At 39.9% G+C, this 18,227-nt stretch overlaps 3 protein-coding genes across 10 annotated transcripts in view; 1 reads left to right on the top strand and 2 right to left on the bottom strand.

Moving 5' to 3' along the window:
- The window catches only part of HEATR5B (HEAT repeat containing 5B), a 99,949-nt gene extending 97,865 nt beyond the window's left edge, over positions 1 to 2,084 (bottom strand). For 3 of the 5 annotated variants that reach the window (XR_013349422.1, XM_077843586.1, XM_077843590.1), the window contains exons 1-2: positions 1,998 to 2,084; positions 858 to 1,005 (exon numbers count right to left, since the gene is read on the bottom strand). Coding sequence is in view for 4 of the 5 variants with exons in the window: in XM_077843586.1 (XP_077699712.1) it covers positions 858 to 983 (126 nt within the window). In the remaining variant the exon portion in view is untranslated. Of the gene's footprint in view, positions 1 to 857; positions 1,006 to 1,271; positions 1,290 to 1,926 lie in introns of those variants that run through there. The other 2 variants (XM_077843587.1, XM_077843589.1) reach the window with 2 other exon arrangements.
- Positions 2,085 to 2,121: 37 nt separating this feature from the next.
- GPATCH11 (G-patch domain containing 11) lies at positions 2,122 to 15,629 on the top strand. Of its 2 annotated transcripts, none has more exons than XM_077843607.1 (9): positions 2,122 to 2,301; positions 7,119 to 7,190; positions 7,713 to 7,939; positions 8,754 to 8,795; positions 9,644 to 9,764; positions 9,916 to 10,006; positions 10,838 to 10,948; positions 11,936 to 12,017; positions 12,696 to 15,629. In XM_077843607.1, the coding sequence occupies exons 2-9, from the start codon at positions 7,132 to 7,134 to the stop codon at positions 12,749 to 12,751; spliced, it is 789 nt and encodes a 262-aa protein (XP_077699733.1). In that variant the 5' UTR covers positions 2,122 to 2,301; positions 7,119 to 7,131; the 3' UTR covers positions 12,752 to 15,629. The 2 variants fall into 2 exon arrangements, with proteins under 2 accessions (XP_077699733.1, XP_077699732.1); XM_077843606.1 differs by having other exon boundaries at positions 2,129 to 2,207.
- The window catches only part of EIF2AK2 (eukaryotic translation initiation factor 2 alpha kinase 2), a 38,683-nt gene continuing 35,668 nt past the window's right edge, over positions 15,213 to 18,227 (bottom strand). For all 3 annotated transcript variants that reach the window (XM_077843597.1, XM_077843595.1, XM_077843596.1), the window contains one exon: positions 15,213 to 18,186. The gene's annotated coding sequence lies outside the window, so the exon portion shown is untranslated. The remainder of the gene's footprint in view (positions 18,187 to 18,227) is intronic.

Genomic DNA, 18,227 nt, shown 5'->3' with positions numbered 1-18,227 from the left:
GAAGCTGTAAGGCTCTCATACCGTTCTCCATTCTGGACTTAGGGAGCTCAAGCACAGCTGTGGGCTGGGAAAACTGCACTGAACAGGGGGATTAAATGAAAGTTTACATACTGGATGTTGAAGTCTCTAGCCTTCTCCCCCCAGCTCCTAGAATCGAGGGAGCTGGTAATACACCCTAGGACACTAGAGTAGAAATGTCTCTTCCAGGGAATGAGTAGCTAAGAGAAACCTATGATACCAACATCAGGGGATCCTCAAACAACAGGACTATCCTACAGTGAAATACAGTTAATGAACTTCCCTGCCCAGAGAACTTATTACTCATTCCCAAATTTAAGCAGACAGTAAAATATGATCAGGTATGTGAGGAACCTGCCTAATTTTAAAAGCAGGTAATAAAACATACACAGAATGAAAAGCAACCAGAATAAAACAGACTATGTAAGAAGAAGAAAATAGAAAAAAAAAAAAACCTATTATCCTATTATAACTCCTCAGAGACATAAGTGAAGATATTCAGATTGCTAGACAGCACTGAGGGACCACCTGAAGTTGGAGATAAATGTATTTAAAATGATGGCAGTCACATAATCATATTTTTCTCCAGTCACATTCAGCTGTCCACATAGAGACATGAAGTAGGCAAAAAGCTAGGTTCAAACAAGATTCAGGTTTTGCCACAAAATGGACAAAGGACAGATAAAAATTCCTATTCCAGTGTTACATTCTCAATTCCACAAGTGACCCACAACCTTTCCAAAACATAATACTTGTTTCTTCACAAATCATGAACATACAATATTCTTCATCATGTAAACCCAGCTGGAAAAAAAACAAAAACAAAAAAAACACCATACCTTGTTGGCAGCAACCAAGACTTTATCGAGAAATCTCAACCATTCAAAGATAAAAACCGGTCTCTTTGCTTCAGTGATTTGAGCCAAAGCTTCTTCATTTAGCAATAAACTGTGGGCTAGCTCCATTGCTGAAGTTTAAAAGTCACACCTTAACAAATTAAAAAATACTTGTAAGGATTTTTTGAAGGGCAAGCCTAACGAATGTAACCAGTAAGAAATGAAACGTATGGCTTTACTTCTCACTTCATTTGGGGGAAATTTTCACAATTTCCTTGAGGCAAAGCTGATGAATCTAATTCTAAATGGCAAGGGTAAAACAAAAACAAACATAAATGAAAGCCATGCTTGGTTTGGAGGAATGAAAAAAAGGGGTACAATGAAAATTAAAAAGAAATTTTGCAAATAACGGGGCACCTGGCTGGCTCAGTCAGTAGAGCAGGCGAGGCTTGAGCTGGAGTCGTGGGGTCAAGCCGCTCGTTGGGCGTAGAGATGACTTAAAATAATATATATGTACTGCAAACAGGGTACTATTCCGGAAGAAAAATGCGTAGCAAAACACATGTCATTAACCCAGTCCATAAATGGGAAAACTGAAGCAGCAAGATCAAACACAGACCGGGCCTGACAACCCAGCCTCCTCTTTTTCCGCCCACTGCTCGGTGCACAGCACCCTGACCCCCACCCCTCGCCTCTCGGCCCCGAAGCACATCAAAACTCCCAGTATAAAGATGTCACACTGGAAGTCTCCAAAATTTTTCCTACAGGGCCCGGGCGAGGGAGGCCAGACCCCGGGGCCAAGCTTCAGTGGCAACGCCGGGCGGCGGGGGAAACGCAGCTCGCAGACGCTGCGCGCGCGGGGGTCGGGGGTCGGGGTCCAGCCGGCTAGTCGGGGCCCACCGCGGCGCAGCGCCCCGCCCGGGGGAGATGCACGAGGCCGCCGCAGGCCTGGCCAGGGCCACTCGGGCTGTCACCCACAGGTGGCGGCGCCTCAGAACCGAGCCCGGGGACTGAGGAAGGGGAAACGCTCATTACAAACTCGATTTTCCTCCCCGGGCCTTTGAAAACGTACGGGGACGAAGAGGGCAGGGGGTGTGTGCGTGTCACCGTGCATGCTTCGGCGGCAGACGGGGGTGGCCTCACCTCCTAGTCTGGCAGGTGCGGAACAGCTGAGTTCCGGGGCCGGCAGCGTCGCCTACGGACCCGGATGCCCCGCCTCCCGCGCGCTCGCCGGCAGGAAACGAAGAGAGCGCGTGCGCGGAAGGCGGGCCCTCTTTTTTGCGCAAGCGCACTAACTACATCCGCCCGGCCGCACCTGCCGCAGGTTTCCGATTGCTTGCTTGGGAAACTCAGGTGAGACTCGAGGCTCGGAAGTCCTGCGCTGGTAGGTGGGCGCATGCGCACCGCGCGCTCTCGGCAGCTGGTCCGGGGCTAGTAGAGCTACCAGGTAAGGGGATGGGGATGCCGGAGAGAATGGTGAAGGGTGGTGGGCTGTGCGCTTGCTGTGACTCCCCCGTCACACCATCACCTACATTCCCCCTCGTGAGTCGTCGCGTCTGCGGGCTGCTAGCAGCGGGGAGGAATCAGCCGCCCCTGGGGTGGTTGGGGACTGAGGCTTTTTTGTTCGCTTTCTACTCCCCGTCCCCCTACGTAGCCCTTCTCTCCCCTGGGATGCGTAATGGGATTCTCTGTAGGTCTGAAGCCGCATTCTTGTGGCCCCTTCCCTGCCAGCTCTCTGCCAAAACAAAACCAGACCTCACCCCAGCCAAACCTGCTACAGCCTCACCACTGTCAAACACTGGTAACTCCTTTCTTCCAGGTATTCAGACCAAAAGCCTTGGAGTAAATCCTTGACATCGCTCTTTGACCCACCGCCTCCGGTCTATCAGCCAGTCTCGTTAACTCTACCTTTAAAATATACCCAGAATCTGGGGATCCCTGGGTGGCGCAGCGGTTTGGCGCCTGCCTTTGGCCCAGGGCGCGATCCTGGAGACCCGGGATCGAATCCCACGTTGGGCTCCCGGTGCATGGAGCCTGCTTCTCCCTCTGCCCCTCTCTCTCTGTAACTATCATAAATAAATAAAAATTAAAAAAAAAATACCCAGAATCCCACCGCTTCTCACCAGTTCCGCTGCTGTTACTGTGGTCCAAGCCACTGTCATCTCTTCCCGGATTGTCGCTTTACTGGGTTTATCCTTATGCTGGATGCGACTGAGTGATACTAAAGTGTATTGTACCCACAAAGGGGGAGTTAAAAACAACAACAACAACTTGGAACTCCCATCGAGATCTGCCTAACCCTTTAGAGCTAGGTGGGTCCCTTAAAAATAATCTGTTTGCACCGAGACCTGGAGTTTTTGTGGTGTTGAGCCAGTCATTTAGCCAAACTGAGCGTTAATTTCTCCAACTAAAAAGCTGGACTTAGCTATTCCTACCTTATATAGTTGTTAATGATTAAATAAGATAAAAAATATTTGAGATACTGGGTAAGCACTAAACCATTATGTATAAAAACACTAGTATTAGAAATGAAGAATTTGAAGTTTAGAGACCGTGGGTGAGTTACCACAAATGCTATGTATAATCTTACATATTTTTAACTTATAGTAAAAAGAAAAAACTATAATGTTTAAGGATGCACACATGGATGACAAAACTATGAAGAAAAATAAGAAAATTATATAACTGGTAGGGAATAAAGAGGGCAGCTGACAAGGGTGGTGATAATGGTGATGTGTTATATTGTCTTTTACAGTATAAGAAGTTATCCCAAAATTTAGCAGCTTGAAATAACTATAGTCACCTTATTATCTCAGTTTCTATGGGTCAGGAATTTGTTAGTAGTTTAGCTTAGCTCAGACTTTCTTAAGAAGATATAGTGAAGATGCTACCTCAGACTGAGTCACCTGAAAGTTTGAGGCTCGCTCTTTTTTTTTTTTTAAGATTTTATTTATTTATTCATGATTGACACACACACAGAGAAGCAGGCTCCATGCAGGGAGCCTGATGTGGGACTTGATCCTGGATCCCAGGATCACACTCTGAACCAAAGGCAGACTCTCAGCCGCTGAGCCACCCAGGCATCTCTCGAGGCTCTTTCTAAGATGTCTCACTCTTGTGGCTCCCAAGTTTGTAATGGTTGTGGACAGGAGGTCCGGTCTTCAGTTGCTTAAATGTCCTCACTGCATGGTAGCTGACTTTCTTTAGAATAGATAATCTATCCAGAGTTAGAGTGATATAAGAGCTATATAGTGTCTTTTATGACCAAGAAGTCACTCTCTATCATTTCCACAATACCCTATTAGTTATAGGTCAATCCTGGTCACTGTGGAAGGGGGCTCCACAAGCAGGTGGAGAACCAAGAGTCAAGATCATTAGGGGCCATCTTGGAGCCTACTACTTGATTACAAGAGTGTTTGCCTTATAAAAATTCATTACCTGTACATTTGTTTTAAGACATGATAGCCTAGAGAGAAAAGTATTCTATTATTACAAAATCACAAAGTAAAGACCCTTCTTTTTTTTTAAGATTTTATTAATTTATTCATGAAAGACACACAGAGGCAGAGATATAGGTAGAGGGAGAAACAGGTTCCCTGCAGGGAGACCGATGCGGGAATCAATTCCAGGACTGCGGGATCGTAACCTGAGCCAAAGGCAGACATTCAACCACTGAGCCACCAGGGGCCCCAAGACCCCTCTTGTTCTTATCATAGCTAAACATTTAGAATTTGTGAAAGCTTGGGCCACAGTGGTAGGGATATAGGGAACTTGTCTTTGGGGTTTACAGCCTGGTTAGGAAGATACACATTAAAAATTGGGGGGGGAAAAAAGCAAAACAAAAAGTACAGTAATAATTTTCCCATCCAGTGTAATTGTCCATACTCTCAGTTGCAATTGACAGAACCCCTACTCCAACAAGTTTAAGTAATGAAGAAATTTATTAGCCCATATAGCTAGGAAGAATGTTAGGTCACAGTATCAAAGAAAGGGCTACAGGAATCACTTAGGAACTAGAGTTAGAGACTCATGGCTTTTAGGATTCCCTTCGTCCATTTTTTCTATCTGGCTTCATTCTACGGAACAGGATCTCTTAAGTGATCAGGAAATGGCCATTTGGAGCCCAGCTTCACATACTTCCAGTTCAGAAACGCCAGTGGAGATCTCTTTCCCCACATAATCTATTAATATCATGTAAGGAAAGAGATGCTTATGTGCCCTGGTTTGATCATCCACTCCTCTGTTGCTGGTACATAGTGTACTATAATTGGGAGTGCCCAGAGGAGTATAGGGTACTGAAATTGCCACCCTCCACTAGAACCCCATGGAGGGCAGAGGACTGAGTTCCCAAAGGAAATGATGGTGTGCAAGCAAAAAAGCATATGTGATCAGCCCGGGTGGCTCAGTGGTTTAGCGCCGCCTTCAGCCCAGGGCCTGATCCTGGAGACCCAGGATAGAGTCCCACATCAGGCTCCCTACATGGAGCCTGCTTCTCTCCCTCTGCCTGTGCTCTGCCTCTCTCTCTCTCTCTTTCATAAATAAATAAAATCTTAAAAAAAAAAAAAAACAGCATATGTGCACTGCAACAAATAACTACCCTTTGTAACTAACTCCTGCACCAGTAGCATTGATATCACCTGGGAGCCTATTAGAAATACAGAACTTCATGCTCTAGCTCAGAATCAGACACTGGCTCTTAAGAAGATCCTGAGGCAATTTAAATACATAATAAAGTTTGAGATGCACTTTTCTTGATAATTATTTTATTCCTGTAAGGGAAAATAATTACATGATTTTAACTATCTTGGATGGAAACTCTACTCAAAAATGTTTTCATTGGGATCCCTGGGTGGTTCAGCAGTTTAGCATCTGCCTTTGGCCCAGGGTGTGATCCTGGAGACCCGGGATCAAGTCCCACATTGGGTTCCTTGTATGGAGCCTGCTTCTCCCTCAGCCTGTGTCTCTGCCTCTCTCTCTCTGTGTCTCATGAATAGATAAATAAAATCTTTAAAAAAAATGTTTTCATATAAGTAAGATGTTAACTATATCAAGTTCCAAATGAGCAGCTTGAGTATGAAATGCTATAGAGCAAAGCCTGGAATGGTCAGGGCATATTTTATGGAGGGTAGCCTAGACTTAGGAGGAAGGAAATATCTGTAGTAAGTTCAAAGAGCAATGAGAAGCCCATGTGACTTGAATATTGAATCCTAAAGGAGCTACAGAGATCAGATTATGAAGGATCCCTCCTGCTCCTGTGTTAAAGTGAAGGATTTGAAATAGGTTAAATGACACGACTTTTTAAAAATATTTTATTTATTTATTCATGAAAGACAGAGAGAGGCAGAGACATAGGCAGAGGGAGAAGCAGGCTCCCCATGGGGAGCCCGATGTGGAACTCAATCCCAGGATCCTGGGATCCCAGCACCTTTGGATCACAACCTGAGCCAAAGACAGATGTTCAACCACTGAGCCACCCAGGTGCCCTGACCTGACTTATGTTTTTTTAAAAAACCACTCTAGAGGAGCACCTGGCTGGCTCAGTGGGAAGAGCATGTGATTCTTGATCTCAGAGTCCTGAATTTTAGCCCCACGTTTGATATAGAGATTACTAAAAAAATAAATAAATAAACTTTTTAAAAAGTTGTCTTTAAAAAAAACCAAATAGCATGTAGGAAACAGATTGGAAGAGGAGAGGCCAAATGCAATGAAACCAACTAGAAATTCTAATAGTTTAGGTGAGAAAGAAATGCCTGAACTAAAGCAATGGTCACAACTATAGGAAAAAAGGGTGTTGTAGAGGAAGGCTTGGCAGAGGCTTATAAGAGGTCAAGACTAGGCAGATTGTACTGACATTCATTTGAAAATAATAGAGTCTTAAAAAAAGAAAGAAAGAAAGAAAATGATAGGGGATGGGGATGCCTGTGTGGCTCAGTGATTGAGCATCTGCCTTTGGCCCAGGGAGTGACCCTGGAGTCTCGGGATCAAGTCCCACACTGGGCTTCTTGCATGGAGCCTGCTTCTCTCTCTGCCTATGACTCTGCCTCTCTCTCTCCATGTCTTTCATGAATAAATAAATAAAATTTAAAAAAAGAAAATAGTAGGGGATGAAGGAGATATGAGGTGGAAGAGAATGAGTTGTTGGAGAGCTTCACACAGGAAGATGTTGGGAGGCACTTGGTTGTGTGGGAGAGCTCCAGAGAAAGGCCTACTTCCATTATAAACTAAAATAATGAGTATTGTTACTTTATCCTATTTGATTTGTAGATACCTTTGCCATATGAAGTTGAACATGGCAGAAGAAGAGGACTATATGTCTGATTCCTTCATTAATGTCCAGTAAGTAAATGCGTACACCTCGCATAATGATATGTAGGAGACTCCTAAGTAAGAACATTGATTTTAAATGGGAATTGGAAAGTCAGTTTTATTGATTTGTTGCTCACTAGATATCCATACAAAGATACTTCCCTCTTAATGTTCAACATTTGACTTCTACCCTCAATTCTTGTTATTCTTCTCTTCCAAGGAAATTTACTCTTCTTTATTTTATCTTACTGTTTCTTCTAGCTAATATTAAACTTTGTTCTTTATAATTTCCAACTTCCTAGAAAAATTAGTGTAAAATTACTATTTCTTCAACTCTACTTCCTTCAGTTTCCTGCAATCTGTCACCAGCCTTTATTATGTTTACTAAAACAGCCAGTCTTGGAGGTCACTGATTATGTTCTAATATCAATAATAACAAAGGTGATCATAGAAGTGGTGCTTAACTTTTAAGTAGTGTCAAGTTAATAAGTAGCAAAGTTATGAAAAAACGTAATATACTCATCTAATATAACGTTTCCCCTTACTCTTTAGACAAGACATTAGACCAGGATTGCCAATGCTAAGGCAGATCCGAGAAGCCCGTCGGAAAGAAGAAAAGCAACAGGAAGCTAATTTGAAAAATAGGCAGAAGAGTTTAAAAGAAGAAGAACAAGAAAGACGTGACATTGGGTTGAAGAATGCACTAGGCTGTGAAAACAAAGGATTTGCCTTGCTGCAAAAGATGGGATATAAAAGTGGTCAGGCCCTTGGCAAGAGTGGTAAGTTCTGTCTGGACATAAACAGGTGTTCCTAGCCACCAAGTGGTGATTTATTGATGAGTCCCAGAGACTTTACCCAACTATGCCAAAATTAAAACAACTGAGTTAATTAGTCTCTTATATGCTAAGAAGCATATGGAGAACTTTCATCTTCCTACATTTAGACAACCATTTGCCATCAAGAGCTACTTATCAACCCAGCTCAGCCTTCAAGGCCCTAATATCTGGGATGTACAAGGCTAACAGTGAAGGCAGCAGCTAAGACTGGTGGTGAGAGAAGGGTTGAAAAGTACGAACGGCCAAAGGACAGTGAAGTAACATTGAGGAGGATGGCAGGACTCTGCACTGCTCGCTCTGTACCCATGGCAACTGCTTTAGGGAGCACATGGTTGGATAAGCTCAATTCTCACTTCCCTTTTAGAAAGCGGAAAGTTTATTAAGATGTAGATGGCATAGATTTGTAGCAGCTTCTATGAGCTGTCTTTCTGTTCTTTATTGTAATTGCTTTGATCCTCACCTACCAAGGTTTTGCTTTCTCTAGAAACTACTACCCTCTTGGACATAGAGAATCAGTATTTTCACTCCTTGAAACTCTACCTTCAGATGGCATAGGAGGCTGTGGGTCAGCCTTATGAGGAACAGGTATCTGTAGGCAAAGAAAGTAGTTGATTATAGAGTATAGTCAGTTTTCAGTTTGAAGTGGCATTGAAACTGGAGGGTATGTATAGAACATTGTCACATTGCATACCATGCTCACCTATAGTTTGAGGAAGCATTTCTAAAGTAGTTTGTGTGTTTTGTTCTCTTTTCTTAGGAGATGGTATTGTTGAGCCAATCCCCCTTAACGTCAAAACAGGTATATAATTATTTTGAGCATATTTACCAGTAATAATAACTTACGCTTAAATCTAGCACATGTATTTGTTTATTAAATACTTTTTTTATGGTAGCGCTATTACAGTTCTTATCACAGGAAGCACTCAGTAAAATGTTTCTTAAACTTCTAAATCTTTTAAATTTTTTTTTTTTTTTTTAAATGATAGTCACGCAGAGAGAGAGAGAGGCAGAGACATAGGCAGAGAGAGAAGCAGGCTCCATGCACCAGGAGCCCGACATGGGATTCGATCCCGGGTCTCCAGGATCGCGCCCTGAGCCAAAAGCAGGCGCTAAACCGCTGCGCCACCCGGGGATCCCTAAATCTTTTAAACTAAAAATAAAAGTTTCAGTGAATGTAAAATAAAATTTAAATCACAAAAATGTGGGAAAAAATTGTAACTATTAAAAGTGGAAAGCTATTTTTGTCCATTGAAATGTCCTAAAAGTTTCCAAGACAGATTTATCCATTCAATGTTTTTCTTAATACTTTGAATGAAGAGAAAACTATATAAAAAAAAAAAAAAGAAAACTATATATATTTTATTTATTCATTATGTTTATATGAAAGTATGACAGTCGATACTATTTTCCCAATTTAAAAAATCTTGTATAGTGTGACTGTCTTATCAGATCAGACTAATCTGTGTAAAAACCAAATTGTGTTTGTGTTTAGAAAAAAAATCTCTAATGTTTTCTCCTGTCATTCATGTCAAATGATTTTGAATGATTGTTCTCAAATTAGAATTGTGTGTAATTTGCAAATATGTCAGTTGCCGTGTTTTGAGGTGAAGCCAGCAGGTTCCTCAGCAGAGTTTGCTGTTTGAACAGGAAAAAGCGGCCTTGGTCATGAGGCATTACTGAAACGGAAAGCAGAGGAAAAACTAGAAAGTTACAGGAGAAAGATTCACATGAAAAACCAAGCTGAAGAAACAGCTGCAGAGCAGTTTCGGTAACACTTTGTATTTGAGCTATTTGGGGATTCTTTATTGTCTTTATCGTGTTTATTGTCTTTATTGTGGTGTGTTTTCTGATACTTGGGCACATACAATGGGTAAAAAGAGTATAGACTCTTAGTGGAACTGTTGTCTTCTCTCGACTAGACTGCGACTTAAACATAAGCAAGATGAAGTGAAGCTGGAAGGGGACCTGAGAAGAAGCCAGCGAGCCTGCCGGCAGTTGGATACACAGAAGGCAAGCCTTTCACCTCTATTCAGTTTGGAATACTTTTTTGGCATCCAGTGTGATTTGCCCTGTAATTAGAAAAAAAAGAAAGAAAAGAACTGCAAGCTCAGTGTATCTAGCCTGCTACCCAGTAAAGCTTTCATCTAACACACGCCACTGATCCTTAATTATTGATATGACAATGACTTGTCTGCTGCAAGAACTGGAGTAGTCTGAATTACCCAATGAGTGTCAAATAACATTTTTGTATTTAATTATCCCCTGTTTATTCAAGTATTGATGACTTGGAGCTGGTGCATGTAGAAATTCTGTTCACCAGAATACTTAATTAATAAGAATAGCCTATTTTCAGTACCTCTTGTGTTTCTAATCAGTAAAATCATGGTAGACTACTGTCTATTTCAGATGTGAGTGATTTTTAAAATTCCATTTTTGCTTTTATTTTTTTTATTTTGGTATTTCCATCAAAATGAAATTACTTCATTTAAAGTCTCAAAAATGTTTTAAAATTTTCCTCATATGTAAATAGACAACTGGAAGCCATTTCTCACTTTTCTATATTTTCATAGCACTTTGTGTCTGTGTCATGACCCTTAGGATTTCTAGCGTATATGTATTATCTCATACCCATTAGGCTACGTATACATGTAGCGTCTTTTCCCTATTAGACCAGTGACAACTTGGGGACATTCTTTGAACTGGATCTTCATCCCCATGGTTTATAGAGCATAGTGTTTTACTCTTGGAGCAACCACTCAGAAAATATTTAATTGAAAGAACATGAAGTCATGTTGACATGAACATACTTGTGTTTAATTGGGAGTAATTCTGCATTTTCAGAACATTCAGGTTCCTAGGGAAGCATGGTACTGGTTGGGGCTCGAAGAGGAGACTGACGAAGAGGAGGAAAAAGAGCAAGATGAAGATGACTATAAAAATGAAGACTTAAGTGTATGTTTTGGCACCAGTTCCTTGAGCAGGCTGTCTCAGCCTTGGCACCATTAACACTTTGAGCTGGGTAGTTATTTGTTGGGAGATGCTGTTCTTTGCCTTGTAGCAGCATCCCTATCCCTGGCTTCCACCCTTTGGATGCCAGTTCCACCTCCCCCTGTGACAACCAGAAATGTCTCCAGACATTACTAAATGTCCCTGAGGGGGAAAATCAGCCCCTGTTGAGAACCACTACATTATAAGGTTATTTTATTAACCCCAAACCAAACTTTATATACTTTCTTCCCTTAGCTTCAGTTTATACTCTCATCTCCGCTTCAGTTTGGATGATGGATGAGCTGCAAATGTAAATTATTTTAATTTCTACCTTGTGCCTATTAAATTTCTGTAAGTGATTCTGTAGGAGTACCTCTCTCCTCTACTCATAAACAAAGCAAAAAAAAAAAAAAAAAAAAAAAAAAAAAAAAAAACCACAGTTCAAAGGAAGTGGAGATTATTCAATGAAGGAAGGAAGGACATTTCTATGGTTATCTGTATATAAGCATTTGCAAGAAACTTGTACAATTTGCAAAACCAATGTTCCACTTAACTGAGAGACCATTGATGGGAATTTTAAGGACAGAGGGAGGCAGTGTTCACTCTTGGCCCATGGGAGAGGAAGATTCTTTGAAAGTAGAAGGGGTCTTTAAAGGATTTTTTTTTTTTTTTCTTTAAGGATTCTGATTAAAACAGAGCCAACCCAAACCTATTTTCTAAATGTTACCAAGTGTCTCTTTGTGCCTGGCAAACTTGTGAAAATATCAGGGTGGCTGATAAACTGGCTGATAAACTGGGACGTGTTCTAATATACATGTTCTGCCCTTGGTACCTGGTTAAGAGAATAGCAGAAGATTTATGGCCTTGGGCTGATTTGGCAGGATCCAAGATACCATAAAACCAAGATTCTATTCAGTTTGAACTATTAATGTGCCTATGTTCTCTATCCAGATACTGGAAAAATTACAAATACTGACTGGTTATTTAAGAGAAGAACATCTGTATTGTATTTGGTGTGGAACAGCCTATGAAGGTAAGAGGATGCTTCATACTTTTTAGATACTGAATACAAATCTTCTTTGATATTTTTTACTTTCTGTGTGTGTGTGTGAAAGTCACATTTTCCATAGATGATGGAAATTTCTTATTCCATCCAAATGGCAATGTGGGATCAATGTCTTAATTGAGGCCTTATTAAAGGTGCTTTTAATTTTTCAGAAACTAAATGTGCAGAAGGGAATTTTTCGGTCTTCTATTTCAAAATGAAGAATTTGAGTTACTTAGGAATGATGATTTGTTTTCATGCTTCATGTTTAAAGATTCTTTCTGCAACTATAATACTCGAAAGATATTTAAAATTTATAGAACTAGCTTTTATGTAGTTAGAATATTGTCCCTGAACTATAAAAATCAGAATGTTGAAATCCGCTCCCATTTTATTTTTTATTGTAAGGAAAGAAATAGGTTTACAATTTGCCAGATGTGTTATAGAGCCGAGTACTTTCCCTTCTAATACATTCGCCGAAGTTGGCTCTGTTAACTGGAATTTAGGGACTTTATACTTGACAGTAAGGACTTGTTGGTTATTGTTGTATCTTTTCCTGATTTAGCCAAGTAGCAAACACAGCTACAAAATATGTTAATATAATTTTCTGGAATCGTTTACTGGATAAATCCCATTAATCTTTTATTTTTCTCACATAAATCACAGATAAAGAAGACCTCTCTTCAAATTGCCCAGGACCAACTGCCACAGATCACGACTAAGATTACTCTCAATAAGTACAATCTTAGAAAATGTTATTGTTTGCTAAAAACAGATAGTTGAGCAGTTAGAATTCCCAAATTATGTCAGTAAAGAAAGATGGCCTTTTCTATGTTGTGTTCTTTCTGTAACTTTGGAAATACTTTGTACTTTATGGTTGTTCATCAGTTTCAAGAAAATAATGGAATGCTATCTCAGAACTCAAGGGCAATTACAATTTATGACTCGATTGTGATGCTTATGGGGCTTAAGGACACCAATAGGTAACTCTCTTATTCCCCTCTTCTTTGGAACAAATTAAGAAATAAAACATGGGAGTCAGAGAGAGATCAAAATGTCAGCTTTATTATCAGGGAAGCCAAAGTAGAGAGCCAGGTTGTCTTGTTTTCCTATCAGGCTCCCTAAAATATCTCTCTGCCTGCATACAACTGCAAACCTCTGCCTTGCCAGAGATAGAGCCCACCTTGGCATTCTGAGACCATTTAGCTTTCAAGGTGAGAGAACCCACTGGGGGCTGGGCCAGACGTGCTGAGTTCCTGCTCCCAAAATCACTCATCAGATGAGAGTCTTTTGAGAGGAAATGAATGAGGATTCACAGAGCTTGTTCCCACACTTCTATCTCCCAGGGAGGAAGAAAAAGTCCCTTCTGTCCATGCGAGCATGAGGAGGGAAAGGTATTCCCCTTGGTAAGACCAGTATAAGAGGCAATGTTCCATTAACACTACTTCATTGACATTACTTCATTCTAGCCAGTTTTAGAAACAAAATCATTATGATACTTCTGGAAAAATCATGAGTTTTCACAACAATGTGAACATCCATTGTAGGTGATCGATTGCAGGTTTTGGCTAGAGAAACTTAAGAATTGGGAGTAACCTTAGATATCAGGTGATCCAACTACTTACTAAATTTGAGGGCCTTTGGATAACATTCCCAGCAGGTGGTAATCCAACCTCTGCCTTTATTTTTCTAGCCATTGAGAGCTCACTGCCTTAAAATAGATTGTTCCATTGCTGGATAACTGTGATTCTTTAAAGTCATTTTTCTAAAAATCTGCTTCCCTATAATTTAACCAAATTTAGCTAAGCACATACCATGTGGCACACCTCTAAAGATCTTTAGCCAAAATTTGGCATCAAAAATCATGAACTTTTTTTAAAGTTTACAAGCTCAGGTGCCTCCCCTAATGATTTTGATTCAGCTGGTCTAGAATAATTTCTGGATATCTGTATTTCTTTTGAAGTTCGAAGAATGAGCCTGATAAGCACCTGTGGATGAAGAGTAGTTCTACAGGTTAGAAATAGAGCACTGTTACATTCTTGGGGTACAATTTTATAGCTCACCTTTCAGTACCATTGAGCAAAGGATCAACTTCCTTCCTTTTATTAGAAACCTCACACCCAAGAACACAGCAAAAGCTAAGTTATATTTGAGTTAAGATAATCAATAGTACAACTTGTGTCGGCCTCTGCCCTAATATGACCTAATTCATTTGTTATCATGTTTAGCTTGGGGAACTTTAAAAAAGGATAATATGAACATCCTACCCCAAGAGATTCAGATGTAATTGGTCGGTGTGGCCTGAACATTACTACCCTTGATTCTGAGACTCAGCAGAGCTTGTGAATCACCTAGTTAACTTCCAAGCCTCTGTTCTTCATCCAGAAAATGAATTACTATTTTTGTGAATATAAATATACATATTTATATATATAATCTAGAGTTTATACAGTTGGATAATAGTATTTAATATTTACTTTTTCACTTAAAAAATAAAATTGAATTAATAGCTAAAACAAAGGAGTTCATCTTTCCTTGGAATTACAGTCAGATGTGTTATTGTCATTTCAGCCAGTATGCTGACATTCATGTAGCCATTCCCAAAGCCACGTGGATTGTTCTAGATGGAACAGAGTTAGGCACCAGCTTTTTCTCCAGTTACCAACTATTGGAACAACTTCCCACCTGCCTAGTGGCCAAGAATATTTTTAAGGTGTTCATGCGTAATTAGGCTGAGAATGTGCAGATAACCTTGATGGGATCTAGGACTCCACCAGAGTTATAGTCTGTGTTTCCAGGTCAAGGGCTAGAACTAGGCCTACCTTGGACAGCGGGAAACATCCCTCCAGTCTTATCCATCAACAATGAAAAACACAGGCTTTCAATATGAGTAAAAATTTATTTTTATTAATAAAAGTCTGTTGATATCATAATGACAATGAAAACCAAGGGAAACAAAACATTAAAAAGAATTTTTAAATTTGCTTTAGTGAATTTGAATTTGCTTCAGTGAAATTTATGTGAAATTTGAAACTTTAACTCATGTTGTCATTTACTTTTGTTTATATTGTCCTGTTTATTTTCAGTCCTATCTATAATTTCTTAAGTGTTTCATTTTCTTAATATAAATCCAAAACACCAGAGCTTCTATAAGCCAAAATAAACAGACTTTAATGCATGAAATTGGTTTGCCTTAAACACCTTTATTTTTTAAGTGTTATTTGTCATTTAATTGTCGAAATTTGAAAGTGATCATTATTTAGTATTAGACACAGTCTGTAGGATCAAGCATATGAAATTCTTAATACTTTTATTTCCCACCAATTCAAAAGCACTTGCAGAGTTCCTGCTTTATGCCTTGGGCATATAAAAATGAAAGAGCCTTTCCCTGCTTTCCTGTAATTCACAAAAAGAGCCACATAGGATTACTGAGTTCCAAGGCAGATCGGTGAGCATAACACTGAGGTGCTGAACAATAGCAGTAGCAGGGAGAAATTTAATTCTGAGTGGGGTTGACAGAACACTATGACGTCACTCTGAATTTGGTCCTGAAAACCTTGATACACAAAGTTATGAGGGTTACAGTATGACCCAGCACTTCCTTCCACTCCCAGGCATTTATCCAAGAGAAATGAAAACATATGTTCACATAAAACTTGTACAGGAATATTCATAGTAGCATTGTTCATAATAGGAAAGTGGAAACAACCCAAATGTCCATCGACTGATGAATAAATAAAATGTGATACATCCATATAATTGATAATGAGTTGGCAATAAAAAGGAATGAAGTACCAATCTATGCCATGACATGGGTGAACCTTGAAAACATTATGCTAAGTGAAAAAGACCACATATCCTATGATTCTATTTAAATGAAATGTCCAGAGTGGCTGAATCTGTAGAGATGGAAGGTAAATTAGTGGTTGCTGAGCTTTGTGGGGAAGATGAGGAGAGTGCTAATGGGTATGGGTTTTCCTTTTGTAATGGCTGCACAACTCTGAACATACTTGACACCACTGAACTATATAGTTTAAATGGGTGAAATTGTATGCTTTGTGAATTATATATCAGTAAAATTTTATTTTAAAAAAATGAATTTTAGGTAGAAACCATAGCAGGGAGCCATTAAGTGCAAAACCTTATTCAAGTCACACAGCCAGCCTACATGGTAACAGTGATCATGGGTCATGGAGTGGGAACCCCCAGAGGAGCATGGCCCTGCCAACACTTCAACTTTAGCCCAGTGTAACTCATTTCAGATTTCTGACCTTCAATACCGTAAGAGAATAAATGTATGTTGTTTTAAGCCTTCAGGTTTGTGGTAATTTGTTACAGCAGTCATAGAAAATGGACACAGGTCTCAAATCAACCCCTGAAGAGCCACACATATTTGAGAGAGATTTGCCTCACAGTTTTACCAGTTATACAGTTTTTAGTCAGAGTTTAAACCAACAGTGAGGCCACCATGTATCTGTCAACCATAGTCAATTCATCTGAGGAAATGTAGGATTGGGATAGGCCATAGTCCTAGATACAGAATCACAGACATTAACGTCTGGGTGTATATTTAGATACAAAGAATAAGTATCTAAATGGACTGTCTGCCATACTTTGTTCCTCATCCTGCTCTCCTCTATATAATCTCTGTTGGCAACCCCCTGGATTCTAAATTGAGCTTCAGGGGTTACTTCCAGATAACATAACACATCATTTTGTGTATAATTCCATCCTTTCTGTCATGTCCGTATCGTGTTTCCTACAGTCGGCTCTACATCTTCACTTGAATATTCTGGCAGCAACACAAACACGGCATCTCCAAACGAAAGCTAACATTTTGCCTCCCATGCATGCTCCATCTCACCATGTGGACAGACATGAGGTGGCCTCACTATTGGTTTAAATTCTAACGAAAAATTGTATAATAGACAAAACTGTGACACAAAATACCTCTCAAGGATGTGTGGCTTTTGGGGGATTAATGTGATGGAGGCCTGTTATTTCCTGTAATGGCATCCAGTCATTCTCTTTCAAACAAACCTGGAGGTAATGTCTGCTGCATATCTTCTCCTTAATTCCCACAATTAGTTACCAACTCCTCTTGGTTCTGACTCCACTATTTTTTCTCTCTTTCATAAACAGTCTCTTCCTGCTCTAACCCATTTTAAACACACTGCTTCAATGAACTGGTTGGGTCACACTCCCGCTCAAAAAACAAAAACCTCATTTGTCACCTTTGGAAGTTGCCAGGGCACCAACTCATTCTAAAAATAAGTATTTATACCATCTGTCCCATTCAGCTTTAGAGTAAATATAGAAGAATCACAGATGACAAAGAGGTTTGATAAAATCCAAAAATCCCTATTTTGCAACCTCTAATGAAATAATAGATCCAAACAATCATCAATGGTTGCTAAAACTGTTAGGTGGAAGATGGAGAGGAGCCCACTGATCCATCTTAAGATCACCAAAAATGGAACAACCAAACATATTCCTCCTGAAGTGATGCAAAAAAAAGTATATAGTATCACCTATGCAGTATTCTTGGGGGGAAAATTTTTGAACCAGAATCAAATCAAGCTTCTAGCTCTAACTAGACATGATGGGGATGCTATCAGTCAAATCTTGATTGAAGGAAATTCTATAAGATATGTGATCCAGTTGCTTCCTCAAATAAGTGGCAAGAGGTAAAGTTTAAAACAGGGGTAAATGTTACAGAGTAAAAGAGACATCAGCTACAGCAATGTTGGATCCTGATTTAGACAAGCAGTGAAATATATTTTTGTAAAGAAAACTGAATAGATAAAATTATTATGTGACAAGGAAATCTTACTAATTTTTCTGAATGACAATGTATCATGGTTTTATTAAAATTCAAATGATCTTATGTCAGGGATACATTTTTAAGGATTTACAATGAAATAATTTAATGCCTGAGATTCGCTTTAGTATATGCTAGTAAAAAATTTCTAAAAAGGAAGGGGGAGACATATAAGAAAGGTAGAATATTACTGATGGTTGTTGAAACTGGGTGATGGGTACATAGAGTTTCACAATTCTAGTCTCTTTTTTTTAAAGAGTTTATTTATTGGGGCACTTGGTCAGTTGGGAAAGTGCTATTGGGCTTGCTATTGGGCACAGTCAGTTAAGCATCTGCCTTCAGCTCAGTGCTATTGGACTTGCTATTGGGCACAGTCA

This window comes from Canis aureus, chromosome 12 (assembly GCF_053574225.1).
Source record: "Canis aureus isolate CA01 chromosome 12, VMU_Caureus_v.1.0, whole genome shotgun sequence".
Lineage (NCBI taxonomy): Eukaryota > Metazoa > Chordata > Mammalia > Carnivora > Canidae > Canis > Canis aureus.
This window is presented reverse-complemented; position numbering and strand designations above follow the sequence as displayed.